The 20,766-nt window shown below is 40.4% G+C and overlaps 1 protein-coding gene across 1 annotated transcript in view; it reads right to left on the bottom strand.

Annotated features, from left to right (window-relative positions):
• Positions 1–20,766, bottom strand: part of LOC311153539 (potassium voltage-gated channel subfamily KQT member 1-like) — a gene marked incomplete at both ends in the record, with an annotated part of 408,184 nt that overhangs the window by 364,420 nt on the left and 22,998 nt on the right. The window contains 4 exon segments of the mRNA XM_084205470.1: positions 5,609–5,749; positions 11,049–11,145; positions 12,928–13,006; positions 16,076–16,202. Coding sequence (XP_084061596.1) covers positions 5,609–5,749; positions 11,049–11,145; positions 12,928–13,006; positions 16,076–16,202 — 444 coding nt within the window.

Here is a 20,766-nt window from a genome sequence, read left to right as displayed (position 1 = left end):
GTTATCTCCCAAAGTCAGCCTGCCAGCAGAGCTGGACCTGAACAAAGCTGAGGCCTGGGCTTAGCTTGCTTTCTTTCTCCCCCACAAAGACAGGACCTGGCTGTGGTATTCACATTCCCTGAACACAGAGAGACACAATTCTCTCTCCCAGAGTTTTTTTCAGGGGAGGGCAGTGAGAAGCTCAGAGAAGAAGAGAAAATCATTCTTATCTCTACTTGCTGCTCCTGTTTGGCACATGTGGAATGTATTATGGAGATTGTTTACAGAGAGTGATTTGTTAATTGGGCACAGGTGATGGTTGTTTGGATTGATTGGCCAATTAGGTCAAAGCTGTGTCTTGACTGTCTGGAGACAGTCACAGGTTTTTCTTTAGTATAGTATTAGTATAGCTTAAACATATAATATATAGAATTATATTATATATACTTATATATATTATATATAAAACTATATAATATATACTTATATATATAACTATATTATATACATGCTTTTATATATATAATTTATATATATATATATATTATATCTTAATAAAGCATTTGTTCAGCCTTCTGAAATCATGCAGTCAGAACACATTATTCCCTGTCTGGGGATGATTTGCAACAATACCTGGCCACTCAAATTTGTTTTTAAGCCACAAGGTGCTTAAACTTGGATCTGCTATTGCTTCTCAGGGCCAGGGAGAAGGAGTCCACAGTCAAGGGAGGCAGCAGGGCAGCACCTCTCCAGTCAGGAGCCAGGACCTTTCAAGCAATACAGAAGCAGAAAGCACAGCCAGGTCCACCCCGGAGTCTGGGTTATAACACAGCAGCACAACAAGGCAGGTCTGACAAGGCACAGGTCAGGATTAGGATCAACTGGTCAGCACACAAGCACACAGGGAGGAGACAAGAGCAGGGCATCATCCCATGGGTGGAATGAGGATTGAGGGAACCCATACCCTGACAGGTGCAGTTGAGCTACAGACAATCTCTCCTGTGCTGAAATATTGCTGAAATGGTGTGCATGGAGCACCACCAGTGGGGTCATGCTGGTCAGGGTCATTAGGTCAATTAGTGACCTCAGGTCTGGGACATGTAGGGACTTGGCTCTACACAGACTTGCTGCAGAGGTGGCAGGCCAGCCCTGAAATGCCCCAGAGGCAGGAGGACCTGAGTGGGACAGAGGTTTGGGGCTATTCCTGGAGAGCCCCAGCAGGATGAAAGAGAATTCATCATGAGCCAGAGGTCAGGAAGGACCTGGTGCAGGGGGAAAAGAGGGTCCAGGTGGCAGCTGGTCCATCAGAAAGGTTTGTCATGCAACAAGGAGCCCTTGCTGCCCAATGGAAGGGGATAATCAGCTGATCCCAAAGCTGAAACCCACAGCAAGCCACAGGAATCACTCCTGACAGGGCCCCCAGCACCATGGTCACAGCAGGACAAGGCTCACAGACCATGGTCTAAAACAGAGACCCTGGGCCATGGGGGTGTTGGGTTTTCAGCATCCTCAGAGCTCTGATGCTGCCATAAAATGGTGTGAGAAACATGGCTTGGATCCCTGAGAAGCAAAAAGCTTCTGGTGAGGAACAGAAGAGCTCTGTCATCAATACTAACCACTGGGGAGAGCTGTAAATAGAAAAAATGTACTTTTATTTGGATGCACCAGCCCCAAACCTAGCCCCCTCCCTTCACTTTGCCTTGAATGGTAGCAGAAACACAGCCAAAACAGACTTAAAAGAATATGTAAATTTACACTGACTATAAAGAGGCTGCCTTTTATGGAAAAATTTGCTGACAAATGCTCAGATGTTATGCAAAAATAGTCTTCTCAGAAGAAACTATCAAGCAATAAAGGCATGGGAAGAACACATTTCCTCCTACTCTCAGAGCTGGAAGAAAGATTTGCAGGGAAAAAATTAGCAACTACTACCAAACTTAGCTTTTCCAAGTGCCAGAAAAATAGTTATATTTGTGTTTGCTCATCATGAGTTTTCCACTTGATGAAGACCACTTTGCAGTAGCTATATCCTTGAATGAATATTGTTCTTTTGAACTGCAAGCTGCTCTCAGCAGGAGCTCTGCCTTGCCAGGTGTTTGTCCAGATTTAATGTGGCTGGTCAAAGGACTCAGGTGCTGTGTGCTACCAGCAGGACAATGAGTTTGCCAGTCCCCAAAATTAATAAGACCCCCCCCCCCCCCCCCAATTCAACTTTGAAATGCAGCATGTGTTTCTGGGCAGTGGAGGAAGTTAAAGCTGTTTCTTTAACAGAACTTCAGCTCCTCAATGTACCCAGATGACCCTCTAAAGTCAGTGGTTTTCCCTTTCTTTTCCCCTCTTTTTTTTTCTCTTTTTTTTTAATGAAAGGGGGTGGTTTGGTTTTTCTGGGGTGGTTTTGGTTGGTTTTATTCACTAAGTTCTCCAGCACCCAGGTCTTAAAACCAAACTGCAATCATGCTGAGCTGCCTTAATTTTACTATGGAAGACAGCATGAAAGCTGCAACCACAGAAAAGATGAATTTTCCACCTTCACAGCAGGCTCTTGGCTGGCAGACTCCTGCAGGTGCCTGAACATGTCTCAGGAAGTTTTTCCCTGGCTACCTTAAGAGGGTTCCTTGTTGGTAACTTAATTAGCACATTGAATACATGGACAGCATTATAAATAAAGTAATTCTCTGGCTTTCTTTATCACTGCAGAATTTTTTTTCCTACTCATACATCCCAAAGTTATCTGTACTTCTGAGCAGAGAACATTGGAGAGCTGGGCTCTGGAAAATGACTCCTACTGTAACAGGGATTTAGGATGGCACATTCCAGCTGTGCACACAGGCTCTGAACACACACATGTGCCTCAAAAAGGGAAGAACTCTGATTTAGTAGAAGTCAACAGGGCTGCTCAGATGTTTAAAGACAGGCAGGTGTCCTCAGGTGTGAGGAGTCAGTACTGCACACCTCAAAAAAACCACACTAAATATAAAGGGATTCCAACTGTTACCTCTGGCATGGAAATTTACTGCTGGAAATTCTGAGCAGTTGATCCCAAGTACCTGTGCCAGTTAACACCAATTCACTGGAGCAAGTCTTTAACTCCAGTGGTACAGAATAGCTGAGTTTGCAGCAAGGCAAATAAGAGGCAAGCAGGGAGGGCCAGCAGAAGAGAAGCCTCCTATGTGCTCTTCTTTTCTCAAGGAAAAAATACCCAAAAGGGACAGGGCAGCTGCTGTGACATGGGTTGCTACTCTGGCAGAGTGACCACACTGCTGGAAGTGCTTTTACATGTGCCCTACATGCTTCAACTTCTGAGAATGGCTTCATGTGAAACATAAGCCTTTGATATGTCTTTGCAGTTTGACCTGTTTGCCTGCCAAATCTAGGAGGAAAAAACCTCGCCTTTAACTGAAGCAGGTGAATGTAGTTAGCAATTAATTCCAACTCTCATTCATTCTTTATTTTCTCTTTTCCCTGTATTTAAACCTTTCAGGTCATTTGTATCAAGTTCAGCAAGCTTGCACTTTCTCCTCAAAGCAAAATGTTCCCCATAATATACTCTGTGGTTTTTGTCAGACACATAAGACTTTCAAATACTTGGTACCAAGACTTTTTTTTTTTTCCAATGGCTCAGTGTTGAAAGGCAAAAGCAAAAATCAAATTTCACTCCCTAGTAACTCCACATCTGTGTTTCTATGTTCCAGGAGATTTGAAAAGAAAGAGAAACTGATTTACTTTGTCCTTTGTTCCTGTTCCCAGCTGTGAACTGCACCTGCACCGTGACTCACTGAATGCTGAGGAGGCCTAGATGCCTGAAAAGCTTGAACAACAATTTGAACAGTGTTCCTCACAGGGCCAGAGAAAGAGGAGCTGATTTTATTTTGCTGCTACACAAAGCAAGTCAAGTTTTGGAAAATAACAAAACCCGCTAAAGACTTTGCATCTCCCATCCACACACTTGGAAACACAGATCCCAAGTTATCTATCTCAGCAAGATACTGTGCATTTTAACCTTCTCTGATGGTCTTCATAACTCCTTTTAAATTCCCAAAGTCCAAAATACTGTTGTAGAAACACAATCTGACTTTTTTAACCTTCTTCTTTTTTTTCCTCTTTACTCACATCAATGCAATAGCTTATGGGGATTAGAAGTATTTCTAATTCATACCTAAATGTTCAATGCAACTAATGAAGCAACTCTGGAAAACTTGAACTAAAAAAACAAAAACCACTAAAAACCAAAACCAAGGAAAGGTAGGAAGAGTACACTGGGTCCACAAGGACTTTTTATCACATGCAGAGATTACTTGTGCATGAATATACATGGATAGAACTGGACACTAAAAGTGATCCACTGGTGTTTGAGGTGAACTGCTCAAATAATGGAAGAATAAGTGAGAATAAGAGTACTGGTTTGTTCTTGTAAAACTGGCATGGGATATCTTTAAATTATACCCTGATTGTTTTTCTTTTAAAATGCAGCAGAACCTATACTTTTGAGACACTTGTTATTTTCCTCCACAGGTAGCTTCACAGCTATAACCATGAGGTTTCATATTCTTAGAAGCTTATCCCATGTCCACTGAGGACTTGAACAAGTGATATCTCTATGGCTTGGTTCAGGCTTTCATTGCCTCCCAGCACCTTAGATCACCAGGTCCATCTGGCCATTGAGTGGATTTTTCTTTTTCCACTTGATTCTTCTGGGTTTGTACTGTTTAGCACAGTCATAGGTGATACTCTGCAGATTAAATAAATACTTGATAACCTAGTGACAGGAGTTTAATGTTTAAAATATTTTTACAGTGAACCACTTACAGAGTGGTGACTCAGGCTTCATGTAATAGAGCCTAGAATTCTGTGTACTTCACTGAAGCAGAGACTTATGCAACATCTAAGTCTGTTGTCATCTCATTACAAAAGTTCCATACCTTTTTGGTGATGTCTCATGGGCAGCTCCTCACAGCACAGCCAACAAACTCCAACTCTCTCCTCACCCAGCCAACCCACTCTTTTATAGCACTCTTCTAATTGGACACAGCTGTGGCTTGTTAAGGGCAGGACTGTTCCTAATCTTTGGTGATTGGTACAGCTGCAGCTCCTCAGGGGTGAGATTGCTTTCTGCACCATCTCTATTCTCTTCTATTCTGTCCCCCCACAAAAGTTAAAGATAAAAAACAGGAACCTATAATTGGCATCAAAGTCTGAATTATTACTGAGAGAATGAGATTTACACAAAAAGTTAAAAAAAAAAATAGGGTCATCAACCTAACTTTCACATATAGAATAGGTTTTTAAGTTATGCACCTTTTGAGAGCTTAAAGGAAGTGCTATAGGTTTTGAAGGGGTTTTTTACTTCTTTGAGCTCTCTTTTTGAGATGATTTTTACTTTTCCTAACTGTAAGCATTTGGTGTCCTCTGCTAAAAACTTGCTGACTTGCTCTCACAATAAAATTTAATACCTCAATAATTTAATTGGAGTTCTTATATTCCTGCTTGTATCTCTCTGAAGAGGATGTCAAGATTCCCAACAGAAATACATTCTGCAAAGAAAGAAACGCTGGTTTTTCTGAAAAGATCACAACTTGAACAGAAAACCTTGGGCCCTGTTTGCACACACATTTTGCTGGTGAGGACTTACCACACCCCACCAAAGGGCATCAGCATAGCTGGAGAAACCTGTCTTTCCATCTTCATCAACTGCATCCTTCTCAGCAAGATAAACAAAGTAGGATGAAAAAATTAATCCCAAGAATCCAATGTACAGCGTGGTTATGAGCTCCTATTAAAAGAGGAAACAAACAAGTATATGAGGTTTTCTTCCTATAAACATATATATATATATATAATTGTAAAACATTGCAAATATCTGTGGGGTTTTTGCATCACAGTGGAAAAATTAATATGTTATACTTCAAGTTTGATATTTGGTTCCAGTAAAACAGCTAAAATATTGACTTGGATTTTATTCATACCAGGCTAAATAGTTCAAAAATCCATCATTTTGGGCTTGATCCTTGGGGCAGCTAAATGTAGAGTGGGACATCTCTCCTAATTAGGGAATGGTAATCATTCCATTTAACTGTCTACTAAAAATACTAACTGTCTAAACATTTTAAAAGCAGCAAAGAAGCTTTGGAAATGCTCTTTATGAAGAGTACACTGAGAAACAGCAGCCATGTCCTGTGATTATGGCCATTCCTGAGCAGTGAACTTGGGTTTCTGATATTTAGACTGCTTAAGACTGGATGGTGATGCTCAACAGTTTCACATTAAAATAAAATGTGCTAGGTAGGTAGATGTCAAGTTTTCAGTCCTGAAGAAGAAAGATAGGGCAGACTTCTGTGAGGGCATGTTACAGTCCTTGTGAAAATACCATTTTAACTAAAGATTTTTGGGCAGGAGAACTGTGTCAGACCTGCTGTGACTTAGATACAGGATTCTCACAGTCTTCAGGAAAAAAAAAAAGAAAGTGCTTATGCACTTAAACAAGCCAAAATGTGTGGTGTCACAGATAAAAACCACGCAAAGCTTTTAAAAGCAGTGCCAAATGGGATATCCACCTGCCCCTCAGGGAAATCCAATACCTAGTTATGAGGGAACAGCTCACTCTAATTATTTAAAGCTTACATGCATCATTCCTTTATTTTCTTTGCACAAATTTGGCCATCTTTATCAGGAAAGGATGTTGTGCTACATCTTCAGTGGCACCTTATGGCAGTCATTTCTCTCTCCTTTGGTCCCAGCCAACAAGGGAACTAAAATACTGCCATATCATACATTTAAAATTAAAGCCTGACTAGGAAGGATGGCCCCTACTTTTAAAGTATGCCAGGTTTTCATAGGTTTTCTGTAATATTCTACCCATGTTTATTAAACTGTTAGTAAGGGAAGGTTCAATTTTATCATCACACTTCCCTCAGATTTTCTTTCTTTTTCTCTTTTTCTTTCTCTTTTTCTTTCTCTCTTTCTCTCTTTCTCTCTTTCTTTCTTTCTTTCTTTCTTTCTTTCTTTCTTTCTTTCTTTCTTTCTTTCTTTCTTTCTTTCTTTCTTTCTTTCTTTCTTTCTTTCTTTCTTTCTTTCTTTCTTTCTTTCTTTCTTTCTTTCTTTCTTTCTTTTCCTTCCTTCCTTCCTTCCGTCCTTCCTTCCGTCCTTCCTTCCGTCCTTCCTTCTGTCCTTCTTTTCCTTTCCCTGTAAGAGCTTTCTGGGCAAAGGTAGCCTTTGTCTCAAGTACCAACATTCAGCAGCAGGAAATATAAATATTCTTCCTTCTCCTACAGCACTAATTAAAACCTGGGTTCAGGAAAACTTTAAGTAGTCTTGGCACAAAGAAAAATGGATGCTTTTCCTCTAATCATTTAATGATGACCTAAATAATGAATTTTGATAGTATTTTGTCTTGCTCATGGCCAAGTCTTTTAATTTAAACCTTAACTTTTTGCAGGCCTGTTTGCTAAACAAGGCAGCTGAAAAAGGAAATAAACCCTGGGGTTTCAGTACTTTCCTGGTCACCTTTTTTTTCTCACCTTTATCTCACGATAATGGAGCACTGTGTACTTGTAGATATGACTTGCTTTTTAAAGCTCCTTCTGTTAACATACACAACTGACTGTAGATGATAATTGTAGATGATAATTCTGGTTTAAGTGCTGGCTTTTTTGGAAGCAGGCAGGAAAATTGCAGAGTCTTATGAAATCCTTTCAAAGTGGCTGAAATATCAACAGAACTACTGAGTTTACTCCACCACTGGCACCTCTCAGCTCCAGTACTATTCATCTGAAGACAAAATTCTTTTTAAATACAGGCCAGATGAAAATGCAACTGCCTTGGACTTACTCTAAATGTCACCAATCTGTGTTCCACGAGTAATTATTAAGAACAATGGCACCAATGTCATGCATACTTCATTTAAGGGAGAGTCAGAAGCTTTTTAAGTAGCACACGCTTCATGAGACATGATCACAAAACAAAGGGTATTCTGCAGGCATCAGGCCTTAAAGCTACATATTTATGTGGGTTTTATTAGCTAAGAGCTTAAGAATAAAGAGCGCTGCCTAAAACAAATGGCTCTTTGCAGCAGGGACTTTCAGATTCACACACACAGGAAACAGTAAGAACAAGAAACACACAAAGGCAAATTTGAATGCTGAGAGAGTAGAGTCAGCACATTTTTTAAATTCAGCTATATCTCCGTTTTCAGTTAAAATAAGGACCAGACAATACAAAGTTCAACACCTGGAAAAAAATATGAGAATCCCTCCTGTCCTAAGAGCAGAGGAAGATCTCACAGAGCAAGGTGAGGAAGAAGTAAAACCAACCTAGAGGCTCACAAGCTGGAGCTTGGGGGGCTAACTTGGCTTTTCAGCAAGCTGCAGGATTTCTCCATGGCTTTCCACCACCACATGTGATATTGACTCATGTTTTGTTGCCTTTGGCAAGAAATCCTAGTATATAAGCTCAACCTGCTGAAAATAGAAGAGCATCCTGGCCAAACTGGGCCTGAGTGAGCTAATTGAGTTATATGTAAATTCCAAAACACATGGAAATCGTTGGTGACAACTTTACTAAGCTCTTCAGGGCCCAGGGAGGTACAAGTGCTTGCTATTTTCACAGGGCACCAAGATGTGAATTCATTTTCTCACATTGCTTGAGGGTTTAGGGGCCCATGTTTTCTGAAAGAGTCAAAAAACCCCCAAAACAGATGAGGACATTGCACTCTGCCTGTGAAGAAAAAGCAGTTGAAGTGTTTTTGTTTTGGTTTTTTTTTTTTTTTATTTTTAAACAAAAATTTCTTTCAGAGGCTGGACAGGAATAAAGGTTCCATTTTTCCTTCCGTTTGGTGCCGTGTTAGGGTTTCAGCTACACTTGTCCAATATCAATACAGAACTGTGTGCTTGGTATTTTTTTTTCTTAATGTGCTAGTGGGTGATCTGCTTGGATAACTACTACAGATCTGTGGAGTTTTGTTTATCACCATAATCACTTCTTTGGATAGGCAGAACTTCAGGTGCGTTTACTCCTAGATTAATTTTCCAAGATATTTTTTTCCCTTTTAAACCATTGAAATTATGCTTGTGACACACAAGATTTAAGTGTTGTATTTTGGAGAGAGTATTTCCTGATTCTTGAATATAACTCTGAACACCCACAGGAAAAAAATGTTTTCAAATATTTTTTTGGATATCAAGTTATTTGGATATCAGCTCTGCCCTAGCAAGATACCCAGGCAATGAAAGCATAATAAATGAAGACCACACAGACTTGGAGCATTAAAAGTCATCCTGCTGTACAGTATAAAAGGAGGCTTTATCCCACAGCACTTTGGTGTGCATCACTTCTGCACAGCCATCGTGACATAAAAGTTCCTACTGTACTGGGGAAAAAAATAAAAGGAAGAAAATTTACTTTTAGTATTAAATTATTGGATTGGGTTAAATGCAGCACATTCTCTGTCCCATAAAAGCAGTTTTCCAAATAGAAAATTAAAAAATGTCTGCAAGGAAGTTTGTAACTATTTGTCAGTATGTGGAGAACAAATCTACACTCATAAAAACAAGTTAACCACCCTAACAAGTGGGATGTGGAGATTAATAGCAGAGTATTAGCCCTCCACAGAGGGGCACGAGATGCAAGACTTCAAGGCTAATTATATAAGTTTCCATTATATTAATAAAGCTACTCATAAAGAGATTCCATGGAGACTCAAAAAGAAGCCTTCAGTTAGAAATATTTTTAAATCTGCAGAAAAACTTTTAAACTCTTTGCACTTTATGAGCTTTCATACAGAAAAATTATTTCAAAGCTTTAACAGACACGCACTTATTAACAGCCAGGTTTGCCTCTGTGACCACACCCTTGAAAAAGTAACTTTTCTTACACAGCATCCTAACATAGTTTTGTTGATTTTTTTTTTTTATTTACAGAATGAATTAGAAAACTTTTTATTCAAGGTGAGCACAACAGAAATATTAAAATAATTGACTTCTTCTAGCAAGGCTTTCCCAGCAGTGTTTGGTTTTCCCCAGGAAAACCAATCTAGGAACACATCTTCTGCAGAGATAGTGGAGAGTACTTGCAATATGAAAGGCAGCCCACAAAACTGCATTTAACAAATTACATTGAGGGATAACATCAAAGAGTATGACAGCTAATTAATAAACCCAAACACTGGTGTTTAAACCCTGTTAGCCACTGCCCTGAATTGCAAAAATAGCTTATTTGCATTTTAAAAGGAGGAAGAAACACACGTTGGACTTTCAAAGTATTTTTTTCTCTTGCAATGTAACATTTCATTTAAACCAGCTGTTCTGTGTTGTAAGATATGCATGTATTCTGTTTGCCATCTGTTAGAGGTGGGGCAGTTATCTTCTATTAATTGGGCAGTTTTCTTTATCTCTTCCAGAAACCAATCCTCCCTCTGGGAAATATCTTCTATTAATGGGCTATTGAGTCTCACTGCATGACTGAGAAAATTACATCCTCCCATTGGGAGAAGCTCCACCCAGGGGGAAGAGCCAAGTATTCCTACCTGGATAGAATCTGACATTAGCAACATGAGAGCAGCCTTTTCCCACTGGATTCCAAGAGGAGCAGCTTTCTTCTCCACTGGATTCCCAGGGGAAGACCAAACCCATCTACACCACCACAGGACCTTCACAGGAAAACTCCACCCTTCTACAGGATCCCTGCTCCAACAGAATCACACCTGGCACTGCAGGAGGGCTGCAGCCACCATTTAATGGGACTGCTGCCACCACCCTGACCCACAGGGTGTCAGGGCCTATTCTGACTCTGTCAGTGGTTTTTTGTTTGTTTGCTTGTTTGTACTATTGCATTTCTATTTTTAGTTTTCCTAGAAAAAAACCTGTTATTACTATTCCTGTATCTTTGCCTGAGAGCCCCTTAGCTTCAAAATCATGATTTGGAATGAGAGGGGTTACATTTTCCATTTCAAGAGAGGCTCCTGCCTTCCCTAGCAGACACATGTCTTTCCAAACCAAGGCACCAGGCCATTATTTGAAGCCCACAGAGAGAATTCACTGAGGCCAATGAATTTTAGGGGATGTTTAAAGGCTGGGTACCTGTCGATGGATGAAAACCACTGACCCCAGGAGTCTCCAGGTGCCTCCCTGGCGGTCGACGTGGAGCATCCGAAGGATCTGGAGAAAGCGAATCCCCCTGTAAGGGAAGTGAAGCATTAAAATAAATGCAATAAACACATAAAAATGCTTGAGGACAATACTGCCTTATCCACCCACAACTGATTATGTCTGCTGACACACTGCTGTGTTCAAGAACTGCCCCTGCCTGGGGTGGCATCTCAGGCTTGAGGCATCTCTGTGTTTAGATCACATTTCGTTATACTCAAATTTCTTCAGAAATATTGACTACAAAAACCATTATTTAATAGGAAAACAAACCAAATCAGGGGAAACCTGATATAATTTCTATGATTCCAAACTTTAAATGCCTCCTTTCCAAGGAAAACTTAAACTTTGCTAACATAAATGTGAGCAAACCTTTTTCTCTATCTGCCAAAAGCAGAATATGAATCAAACATGGCATTGCTGAAATCCTTGTTGGGTGATTTATTGGAATATATCTGATATCACTGGAAATAGATAGTGTCCAATGTGTTTTAGGAGAATAACTAAATCAATCATAAGCTCCAAATATTTTCAACTAAATAAAAGTATGGTTCTTCGGCATAATTTTATTCCATGGAAATATTTCATTTAGTTGCTCTTTTGACAATGAATTTTATTTGCCTACAGTCATCTTACTGTCTTATCCCTGAAACAAACCAGTGAAAAGCAGGAAAGGATGAACACTGAATTCATCTACCTGAAAATTTTTCACTAGAAGTATTTTTGGCTCTTTTTAGCAATCTTCAAGATTTTTTTGTGGATATATGTTTTGATTTTAAATTCAGACTTGCTTGACCCTGCTGGCTTTTCAGTAGAGCAATGATAACACTGCAGGGATGTGGGTAAAGGTTCAGACAGCATTCTGAGGTGTAGGACAGAGACTCTGGAATTGGCACTGGGAAAAGCTTCACTGAGCCCAAAACCCACTGGTATTCCACATAAACATACAGGGCCTTTTCACTGAAGTCCTTCCTGTGCTTTGAGATAAATTAACAAACCCCAACCCTCAGAATTTCCACATGCACCTTCCTCTTTTCCTATAGGAGCTGATATTCCTGATTGCCTGGGTGGAGTCTTTACCATCAGGTAAGGATGAATGTTCTACTGTAAGAATCACCTTAAAAGCACTCTGTACATGTAGCTCTCCCCAGTGTTTGCCTACACAGCTGGACAGTTTAGACAGCACAGGACATTCCCACCTCCCAGTGGTTCCACTGCACTGGGAAGCAGAGGCTTGGGACAAAACATGCAGCACATCTTGGAAGTCACCTCAGGAGTAGGAAGTACACCTACTGCTTATCATTCTTCTGTTTACCCACTTCACCTCCCAAAACAAGCCTGCAGTACTTGATGCAAGCTGAACAAACACTGTGTACATCAAATGTTTCTGCTTCATGTACAGTGTGAGTTACTCGTGCCAAACAAATCCACCAAAGCATAATTATTCTTTAAACAAAGTAATTACTCATACTCAAAAAGCACCGAGTTAAGCACTGTCTGGATTACTTCTTAAATAAACCCATGCTCTGTAATTCTCTCTTGTCTCAGAGAGACAGTTGTTTGCTGTTTTAAATAGGACACAATGTTTCATTTTTTCCACTTGGCTTCAGCATTCCCACCATTTTTCATCTGCCTTCTTCCCGCACTCATTTCCCAACCAGTCACCAAGCACACCAGCACCCAGTCCCCCAGTGCTTCAATAGAGTGTTGTGTTAGGAAAATCAGACATGCAGTTAAATTGGGAATTAGGCAAGCAGATACACACCTAACAACCTCTGTGGCAGCGAAGAGCTGCAGTGACAGCAGAACCTACCTTATTGCAGAGGTGGCAAACACCTGCCCATTCGATCCTATGCTCAGAACAATAATTGAGGCTACTACCACAATCAGATCTGTTAGAAAACAAACAAATGAGCAAAAGAAGAAAGAATATATTAATTTGTTTTTTTGTGATTTTTTTTTTTTTAAATCTCAGCACTGAAAAAACACAACAAATATGACTAAGGAAAGCACTTAAAAAAAAAAAATTGCTAGCTGAAATTTGGTGGGCACGTTAAGACCATGTAGTAGTTACACATCTAAACCCCAGTGGCTACAGTTTCTTCCAGGATGAATTCAGTAACAGACCTTCCAAAGAACCTGATGGAATAGGCTGCTTGCCACCCTAGAAATGAACCCATATTTGTGCACCCTAGAAAAGAACCCATATTTTGGCTTCTGGTCCAAGAGGAGATGCAAGGGTTTTCCCCACACAATAATGAAATCCATGAAGTCAAGTATCATGCATACATACACACATCCACTTAGTTTGAAAGCTGTAGCAAAGCTGTGAAGCCAAGCTTTCCAACCTGATGGAACTGTCAGAAGAAAGGCTGGTTAAAACAAATCAGAATTGTTAGTTTACTTTGTGATACTGTCTTTATTTGTATGAAAAAATAATTGTTTCCAGAGTCCTTTTTTTGTTTTGTTTTGGTTTCCACAACTCTGCAGTTTACACAGCTCCAACTTTATACAATGCAAATGATAGATTGAGTTTACAGTGACAGCATCCCTTATTTTCCCTCATCCCACTTCAGTGAGCATGTCCATTTCTTTTAATTATTGAAACTTGCTGTAACATTACTCAGAGAAGATTATTTTTTTAAATTTCCTTACAGGCATTTCTGTGGTAAACCTCTTTAGAGCATCTAAATGCTTCCCTTTTAAATTCTAACCAAAAACTAAAGGATAGTCTTATAAATGGGTAGCAAAAGGAGGCAGAACGAAGAAAAACTTTTGGTAAACCTTCCTCTGCCAGTTTGAAACAGGCAGCTCTTTATTCTTCAGAGCACTTAACATTATACAGCACTTCAAAACACCAGCCCTGCTGACTTCAGTTGCAGCTGTGAGGGCTCAGAACCTCTGCAACCCAACCTCAAAGTCTTCCTGTGGACATCCAGAAAATGAGGCCCACTTGTGAAAACTGATTTAACCAACTTTCCATGGGATGCCTGGGCAAGAGGCAGGATGGGATCCAACCTGAGCAGCAACAACAGTTTCCTACAGCAAGGTTATCTTGTTTTTTCCCTCTCCTTTTGAACATTCTCCTGCCTCATTTATGACCAGGTAGTGGCTGCAACCAGTACTGCAGAAGTTCTATAACCAACAGCATCTTTCACTCTCTGAGTTGAATTAATTTCCAGTATCAGTCTGATTTTTGCTGTAAAACCTGGATTCCTCCTCAAGGGAAAGCACACAGCTAGTTTAAATACTGTACTACAGTAATAGTGCATGTATGAAAATGAAAATGAATAAAGGGAAGGATGAAGCTACAGGAAGAGCTTCCATTTGGGATTAATCTTAGCTTTTCAAAGCCTGACTGCAAATTTTTTCATGCTGTTCCTTTATCATGTATGTGTGTGAACATGATTTGTAAACATTGGAATTTAGAGTGGGTTTTCTTCCCACCACATCATAACACAGATCTCTGCCCTTTAGCAAATGATGCATCATGTCTTGACTAAATTGTCAGACATACACATCTCCATCTGAAGACAGGCACTAAAGGTGGAAAAGACTGATGCTTAGAAAATTAGTTCAACCAAGTAGTGAGAGTAAAGGAGATTTTTTCATTTGCACTTTCTTCTTTTCTGAAAGTGTTCTTTGTGGTAGAGATATTTCTTTTTCTTTCTTTTTCTCCAAACCTGTTCTTCTATTTCTGCTTCTCCTCTGTTCCTAGTTTTCATCCCAGTTTTCAGTGCTTAGATTTCCCTTATTAATCCCCATTTACTGGTCCAAACAGCCTTATTTTACAGCCTAGACCTTCAGCATGTCCTGCCCTTTCTCTGACACTTTTCAATACCACATATTTCCAGCCCCTGCTGATTTCCCTTCAAGCTCCTGCTTGCTTGTCAGTCTCTTTAAATGTTCCTCTCCCAGACCTTTTACATCAGAATCCACCTCCCATCTTTTTACTGAGCCTGTGTGTCCCAGAACATTTCTTCTGCCTCATCCTGGGATTTTCCATGTTGAACTTGCTAAGAACTAACCCAAATTTTAGAGGGAACAAAATCCCATAGAAGAAATCTCCCTGCTGTGAAAGAAATTTTAGTGGATTTTTTTTTTCTAAATTTAAAAGAAAGACTTTTGTATTAATGAGGAAATAAAATGAATATCATTATGTTTTACTTTCTGTTCTAATCTTTTAATTTCTTTTTCCAGTGTTTGTATTTTATTCATGTTGATTTGAAAATAACAGGACGAGTCAGTAGGATTCAATCATTCCCAGCAAAGGTATTTCCCAAGTTTACCTTGTTCTGTCAGTGCAGGCATTGTTCCATCTGCATTTGATGTGGAAAAGCAAATCTTGATTTCCAATGTATTATATCCTTAGGGGAATTTCAAAGGTTAAATGAGGTACTGACACTGAGTGCACAACCAACTATAGCCATTCTTAGCTTTTCTTAACAAAACCCACCACGTCTTCTCCGGGGGCTCCAATACAAACATGAATATTTGCTGTGGTAGTACCAAAATACCAGCAGAGAGAGCCCCTTGAAATCACAGTTCAATGAGACTATCACTTTCTCTAATATACCAACCTAAGAAGCTCTTATTAATTGAGAGAGAAATCAAGAACACAATGAGGAGTAAAAACCACTCCACATGGTTACATCACAAAACCGGACCTCTAGAAGAAGATGAAGAATTTGTTTGTACCCAAGGAAGGATTTTGTGTTCAAAATTTTGTCAATTTCCTGCAATTACCCAAGGTTTAGTCAGTTCTTCACTTTACAGTCCTGCCTTTCTAAGGTTGATGTCTGCCTTAGATGTATTTTAAGTGTTCTAGCCACCCAAAAGAGAAACCACAAAGCAGATAAATTGAGGGGTAGATGTAGCTCAGAACTGCAACAAGGCCCCTGCAGAAGTGGACATTTTTATTTACAACAAGCAGGAGGGCTGCAAAAGCGTTTGAAACTTACCAATGATGGATATTGGCTTCCTGGCAAACCGGATCCTTCCCTGGAAGCCAACATATTTACTCCTGCAGCCTGCAGACCACAGCCGGACCAGGTACTCAGCCCCAAAAAACACCACCAGAACTATTTCCTAACAGAGTGAAAGGGGGAAGAGATAAGAGTTGAGTTTTTTCATTATGAGTACAGTTTGCACATCTAATTTATCCATAGGACTAAAACAAATGAGCTTGTTGAGATAGATGATGCAATAAAAATGATTTAGCCTAATCTGTTGACTTTTTGTATGCATATGCCAGGCAGTAAATAAAAGGGAGAGATAATCAGTTCCTGAATGTGATTTGCATGAATAAACAGATGGTTTAAGCTCCGTTCCATCAGTATATCGTAAGGAAACCCACAACATTATTCTTCTTTTGTTTGGACACTTCCTTGCCCTCCAAGCCTTTCCCCACCTGGGTTGCCCTCTTCTGGACACGCTCTCATGTTCTGATGTCTTTCTTCTATTGAGACACCAAAACTGCCCCAAGGACTGGAGGTGGGGCTGTACCAGTGCAGAGCAGGGTGGGGAAATCCCCTCCCTCCATCCCTGTGCACCCCAGGACACGGTGACCCCTCTGGCTGCCAGGGCACACAGGTGACTGACACTGAACTTGCATCAAAACCCCCAGACCTCTCTGTGCAGGGCTGCTCTCCCACAGCTTGTATGTATCACCAGACAGGCTCATCTCAGGGGGAGAGTAAAGCTCTTGCTGTTGTGCATTTGGTACAGTTGGTGACTGCCCAGCTCTCTGGTCTATCCAGGTTGCTCTGTGAGGCCTCTGTGCCCTGGGGCAGTTCACAGCTCTCCCCAGTCTAGTACAGCTGTCAAACTAACTAATGTGTGTTTGATTTCTGAGTCTTGATCACTTAAAAAACATACTGGTGGGCACTGGCTGTGAAGTTGAGCCCTGGGGTCCCCCCCCAGTGACTGAGTGCCAGGCTGGTGTGACCCTGCTTACTGCAACTCTTTGAGCCAGCTGCTCATCCAGCTGTGCGCTGGAACGTTTATCCAGAAGGATTCAGTGACAGACAGGATCAGAAGCTTTGCTGAAATCTAAAAACCCCACATTTTATGTCTTTCCTTAGTCAACTATGCATAGATTTAAGCAGGACTTTCCCCCATGAACTTGTACTGGCTGTAACCAATGACTGTGTTGTCTCTTGAGTGTTTCTCAATAACTTCCAAAAAAACTTTCTCCATAATTTTACCAGGCACTGCAATGAGACTGACAGGTCTGAAATCACCAGGGACTTCCTTCTTGTCCTTGAAAACTGGGACAATATTTGCCAGCTTTCAGTTTAGTGGGACCTCTCCAGACTCTCAAGATCGCTGAAAAAAAAAATTGAGTGAGGTCCCACAATGACATCTGCCAGGTCTTTCAGTATCCTGGGATGAATCCCATCAAGCCCCATGATTTATGCACATCCAGCTGTAGCAGCAAGCCTCAAACAAACTCAGGGTGGACTGAGATTTTATCATCCCCCCAACAGTCATGGTTTTCCAATGGAACTCCAGACTTCCCAGGGCCCATCACTGTTGAAGGCAGAAGTGAAGAGGATATGAAATGTCTGCTTTGTCTACGTGGCTATTTTGGGGTGACCAATCTCATGAAGCCATGGCCCCAATGCTATTTCTGATTCCCCTTTTGCTATGAACATATTTGTAAAAGTCTCTTTTATTGTCCTTCCCAGTGCTGGCCGGCTTGAACTTTAGTTGAGCTTTGGCTGCATTAATTTTCTTCCCGCCTGGGGGACAGAATCTCCTCCCATGTCACCTGGCCCCCCACATGCTTCCCTTTCCTCCCTAAGTTCTACAAGATCCCTGCTCAGCCAAGATGGTCTTCTGGCCAGCTTGGCTTGACTTCCAGCCCTTTGGAATTGCCTGTTCCTGTGCTCTTAGGAGATGGCCTTGAGAAGGTGACCAGCATTCAGAGTCCCCAGTACCTCCAAGAGCAGATTCCCAAGAGAATTTACTAACCAGCTTCTACTGCTCTCCACACATCCAGGACCCAGATTTTGCTGACAGCTTCTCTTCTATCACCAGCTTTTGAAACTTGGCTCCTTCAAGGTCGTTGTGACCAAGACCCAACCACCAGCCATCCCTGTGCCCTCATAAACAACAAATCTAGGAGGACACCTTTCCTGGTCGACCACCTGTGCCAGGAAGTTCTCTTCAACATGCTCAGAAATCTCCTGGAGCTCTTTGAGTCCTCTGTATGATATTCCCAGTTGGTATCTGGGAAGATAAAATCACCCATCGGGATTGGTGACGGAGGTGAGCTGTATATCCAACATGTAAATAAATGAATTATCAATATTTTAATATTGCTGCCCTCTTCAGCACTGCATTGTGAAGCACTCATGCATGACCAGGGATTTAGAAATACTTCTAAAGAAAGATCAAAATGGGGGCAGATTCACTGAGATCTTTTCTTCCCCCTTCCTTGTTTTCCTCCCTGTAGCAGTGTGGTAGCACAGCCCAAGCACAGCTTCTAGGCTTTGTTCCAACCCAAACTGTACCCAGCAATTCAAAGTCACCAAACACCTACTGCATGAGTTACAGCTTTGGAAAATGTTTACATTTTAACTTGAACGTGCTCTCAACCTGCACCTGGGGGATTCTAAAGCACCCAAAAAGCAAAACACACTTAAATCACAATTTTCACTGAATGACAATACCAACTTGATTTTAAAACTGACATTCTGAATGGCTCAAGAGAGACCCAAATATTTCAAAGCTGAAAAAAAAAAAAGAAAAAACTCTATGCTAATATGCAAAAATTCATGTAAATTTTGATTTTTAACAAAGTTAGGTTAACATTGCTGTGTTTACTTCTGCCTCCTTGTTTTGCCTGGAATGAGAACTAAGAAAATATGCACAGTCTTCCTCTTTTTTGCATGGCACTTTCAGCCTGAATAAACCAAGGGTTAGTACAAAACTAAGAAAGCTTACAGCCATTTTCAAGGCAGAAGCAGAAGAAAATACACAGCAAATTAACTCCCCAACTTTCATTTTTTAGTATATGTATTATCAAGAGCATCTACAGGTAATTCTAAGTTTCCATTCTGTCTACAGTCTGAATAGAATTATTTATTCAAGTATAATAGTCGAATCAAATCATAAGAACAATGTGCAACGGAAAGGAATTCTTGCATTTCTGGAATCTTGCAAGATACTCTCTCACTTATTAAACTATGTTTCAGAAGGTTCCTGGTGTCATCATTCTAGCATTTTGTTTTTCTTCTCAGGAATCTCTAAGTTCCACTAAAGGAAGCAGAGCACTGTTTATGGCAGTGGAAGAATCATTTTCATGGACCTGCATGTTACAACTGCTCTTGGTGAAAAGATGTAGAAAGGAGACAATCAGAGAAGTTCCAAGGAAGCAAAAACTTAGATTTTCCTTGATTATCTTCTGAGGGCACTTGTAAAAGTGAAATTAAAACTACATCTGGCCTGAGGGTATTTTATTATCAGAACCCATCTTGGTTATGTCCAGAAAACCCTGATGAAGTCAACAAGCTTGCACAGACCACGGAAAGGAAAAATAAATTGTTGACAGGAAGGAGGAAAAGGAGGAACTTACATCTTCAACAAATTTGACACTAATTACAAATCACAGTTAATTTTGTCCTGGACAGGTGTCCACATTACCAAAACCACAGCCATTAACACATTTGTTGGCAGCCTCAGACAGGCCAAAGACCAAAAAAGCATGGAAACTGGACAAACATCACAGCCCTGCAGGTGGTCCCTCAAAAAAACAAGGAAGATTATGACATTTACACTCTTGTTGTGTGTACTCTTAATGCAAGATAGGAGACATCTATTTCCAGAGCTGCTAAGGCTGATCAAGCTTCACCTCACTAAATTCACCTTCAAAAAAAGTCCTAACCTCCTTCCTTTTCCTCTTCTACGCATAAACACTTTTCAGAGCCTTAAATTTATTGCCTGACATTTACCTTCTGGTAAAAGGAAAAAAAAACAACGCAGCAACTTTCAGTAAAGTCAGAAAAAAGTAATAATTCTCACTAAAATGGTAACAAATGATGGTGAGAACTTGTGGACAAAATATGAACCAGAACAAAATCAGCAGAAACAATCTGCAAATGAAATTTACATCCATCTGTGTGTCAGTTTGAGATCACTCTCCAGCCTTCTGCAATTTTCCAGAACCCTTGCTCTCAAAATGGGATTACACTCACAAGTAACCCACAAACCCTTCTGATTTTGGCTCCCAGCAGTATTTTTCCCCTTCTCCTGGAAGTGGTCAAGGAAGAAATACATGATGAAGGATTCTGAGCAGATTTAATAGACCTGGAAAGCAGTTTGGCATCAAAAGAAAGCCAGGGATTAACTCCTCTAATGAAACTGAAACCAAAAATAATGAGTGGGAACAAACCATTATTCATAAAAATAAGATCCATATCAGAGTTGATTCTTCACACTCATATGTCACAGTCTCTTCCTGTTTTGATCATGGCAACTCAAATTGCAACATAAATTCCAACAAAAAAACTTAATTAAAGATTTTAAACTGGGTCTGTGCTAACTAACACCTCTGCTAAAGTCAGTAGCAGCATTCCATTACTCCATGCTTTTCCTTCTTGTCTGGGAGAAAGACTCAAGACACATAAGGATTATAATAGTCCTTGCC

Source organism: Fringilla coelebs, assembly GCF_963513975.1.
Source record: "Fringilla coelebs genome assembly, chromosome: 5".
Lineage (NCBI taxonomy): Eukaryota > Metazoa > Chordata > Aves > Passeriformes > Fringillidae > Fringilla > Fringilla coelebs.
The sequence above is the reverse complement of the archived record's forward strand: the minus strand, read 5'-3'. Positions and strand labels throughout refer to the sequence as shown.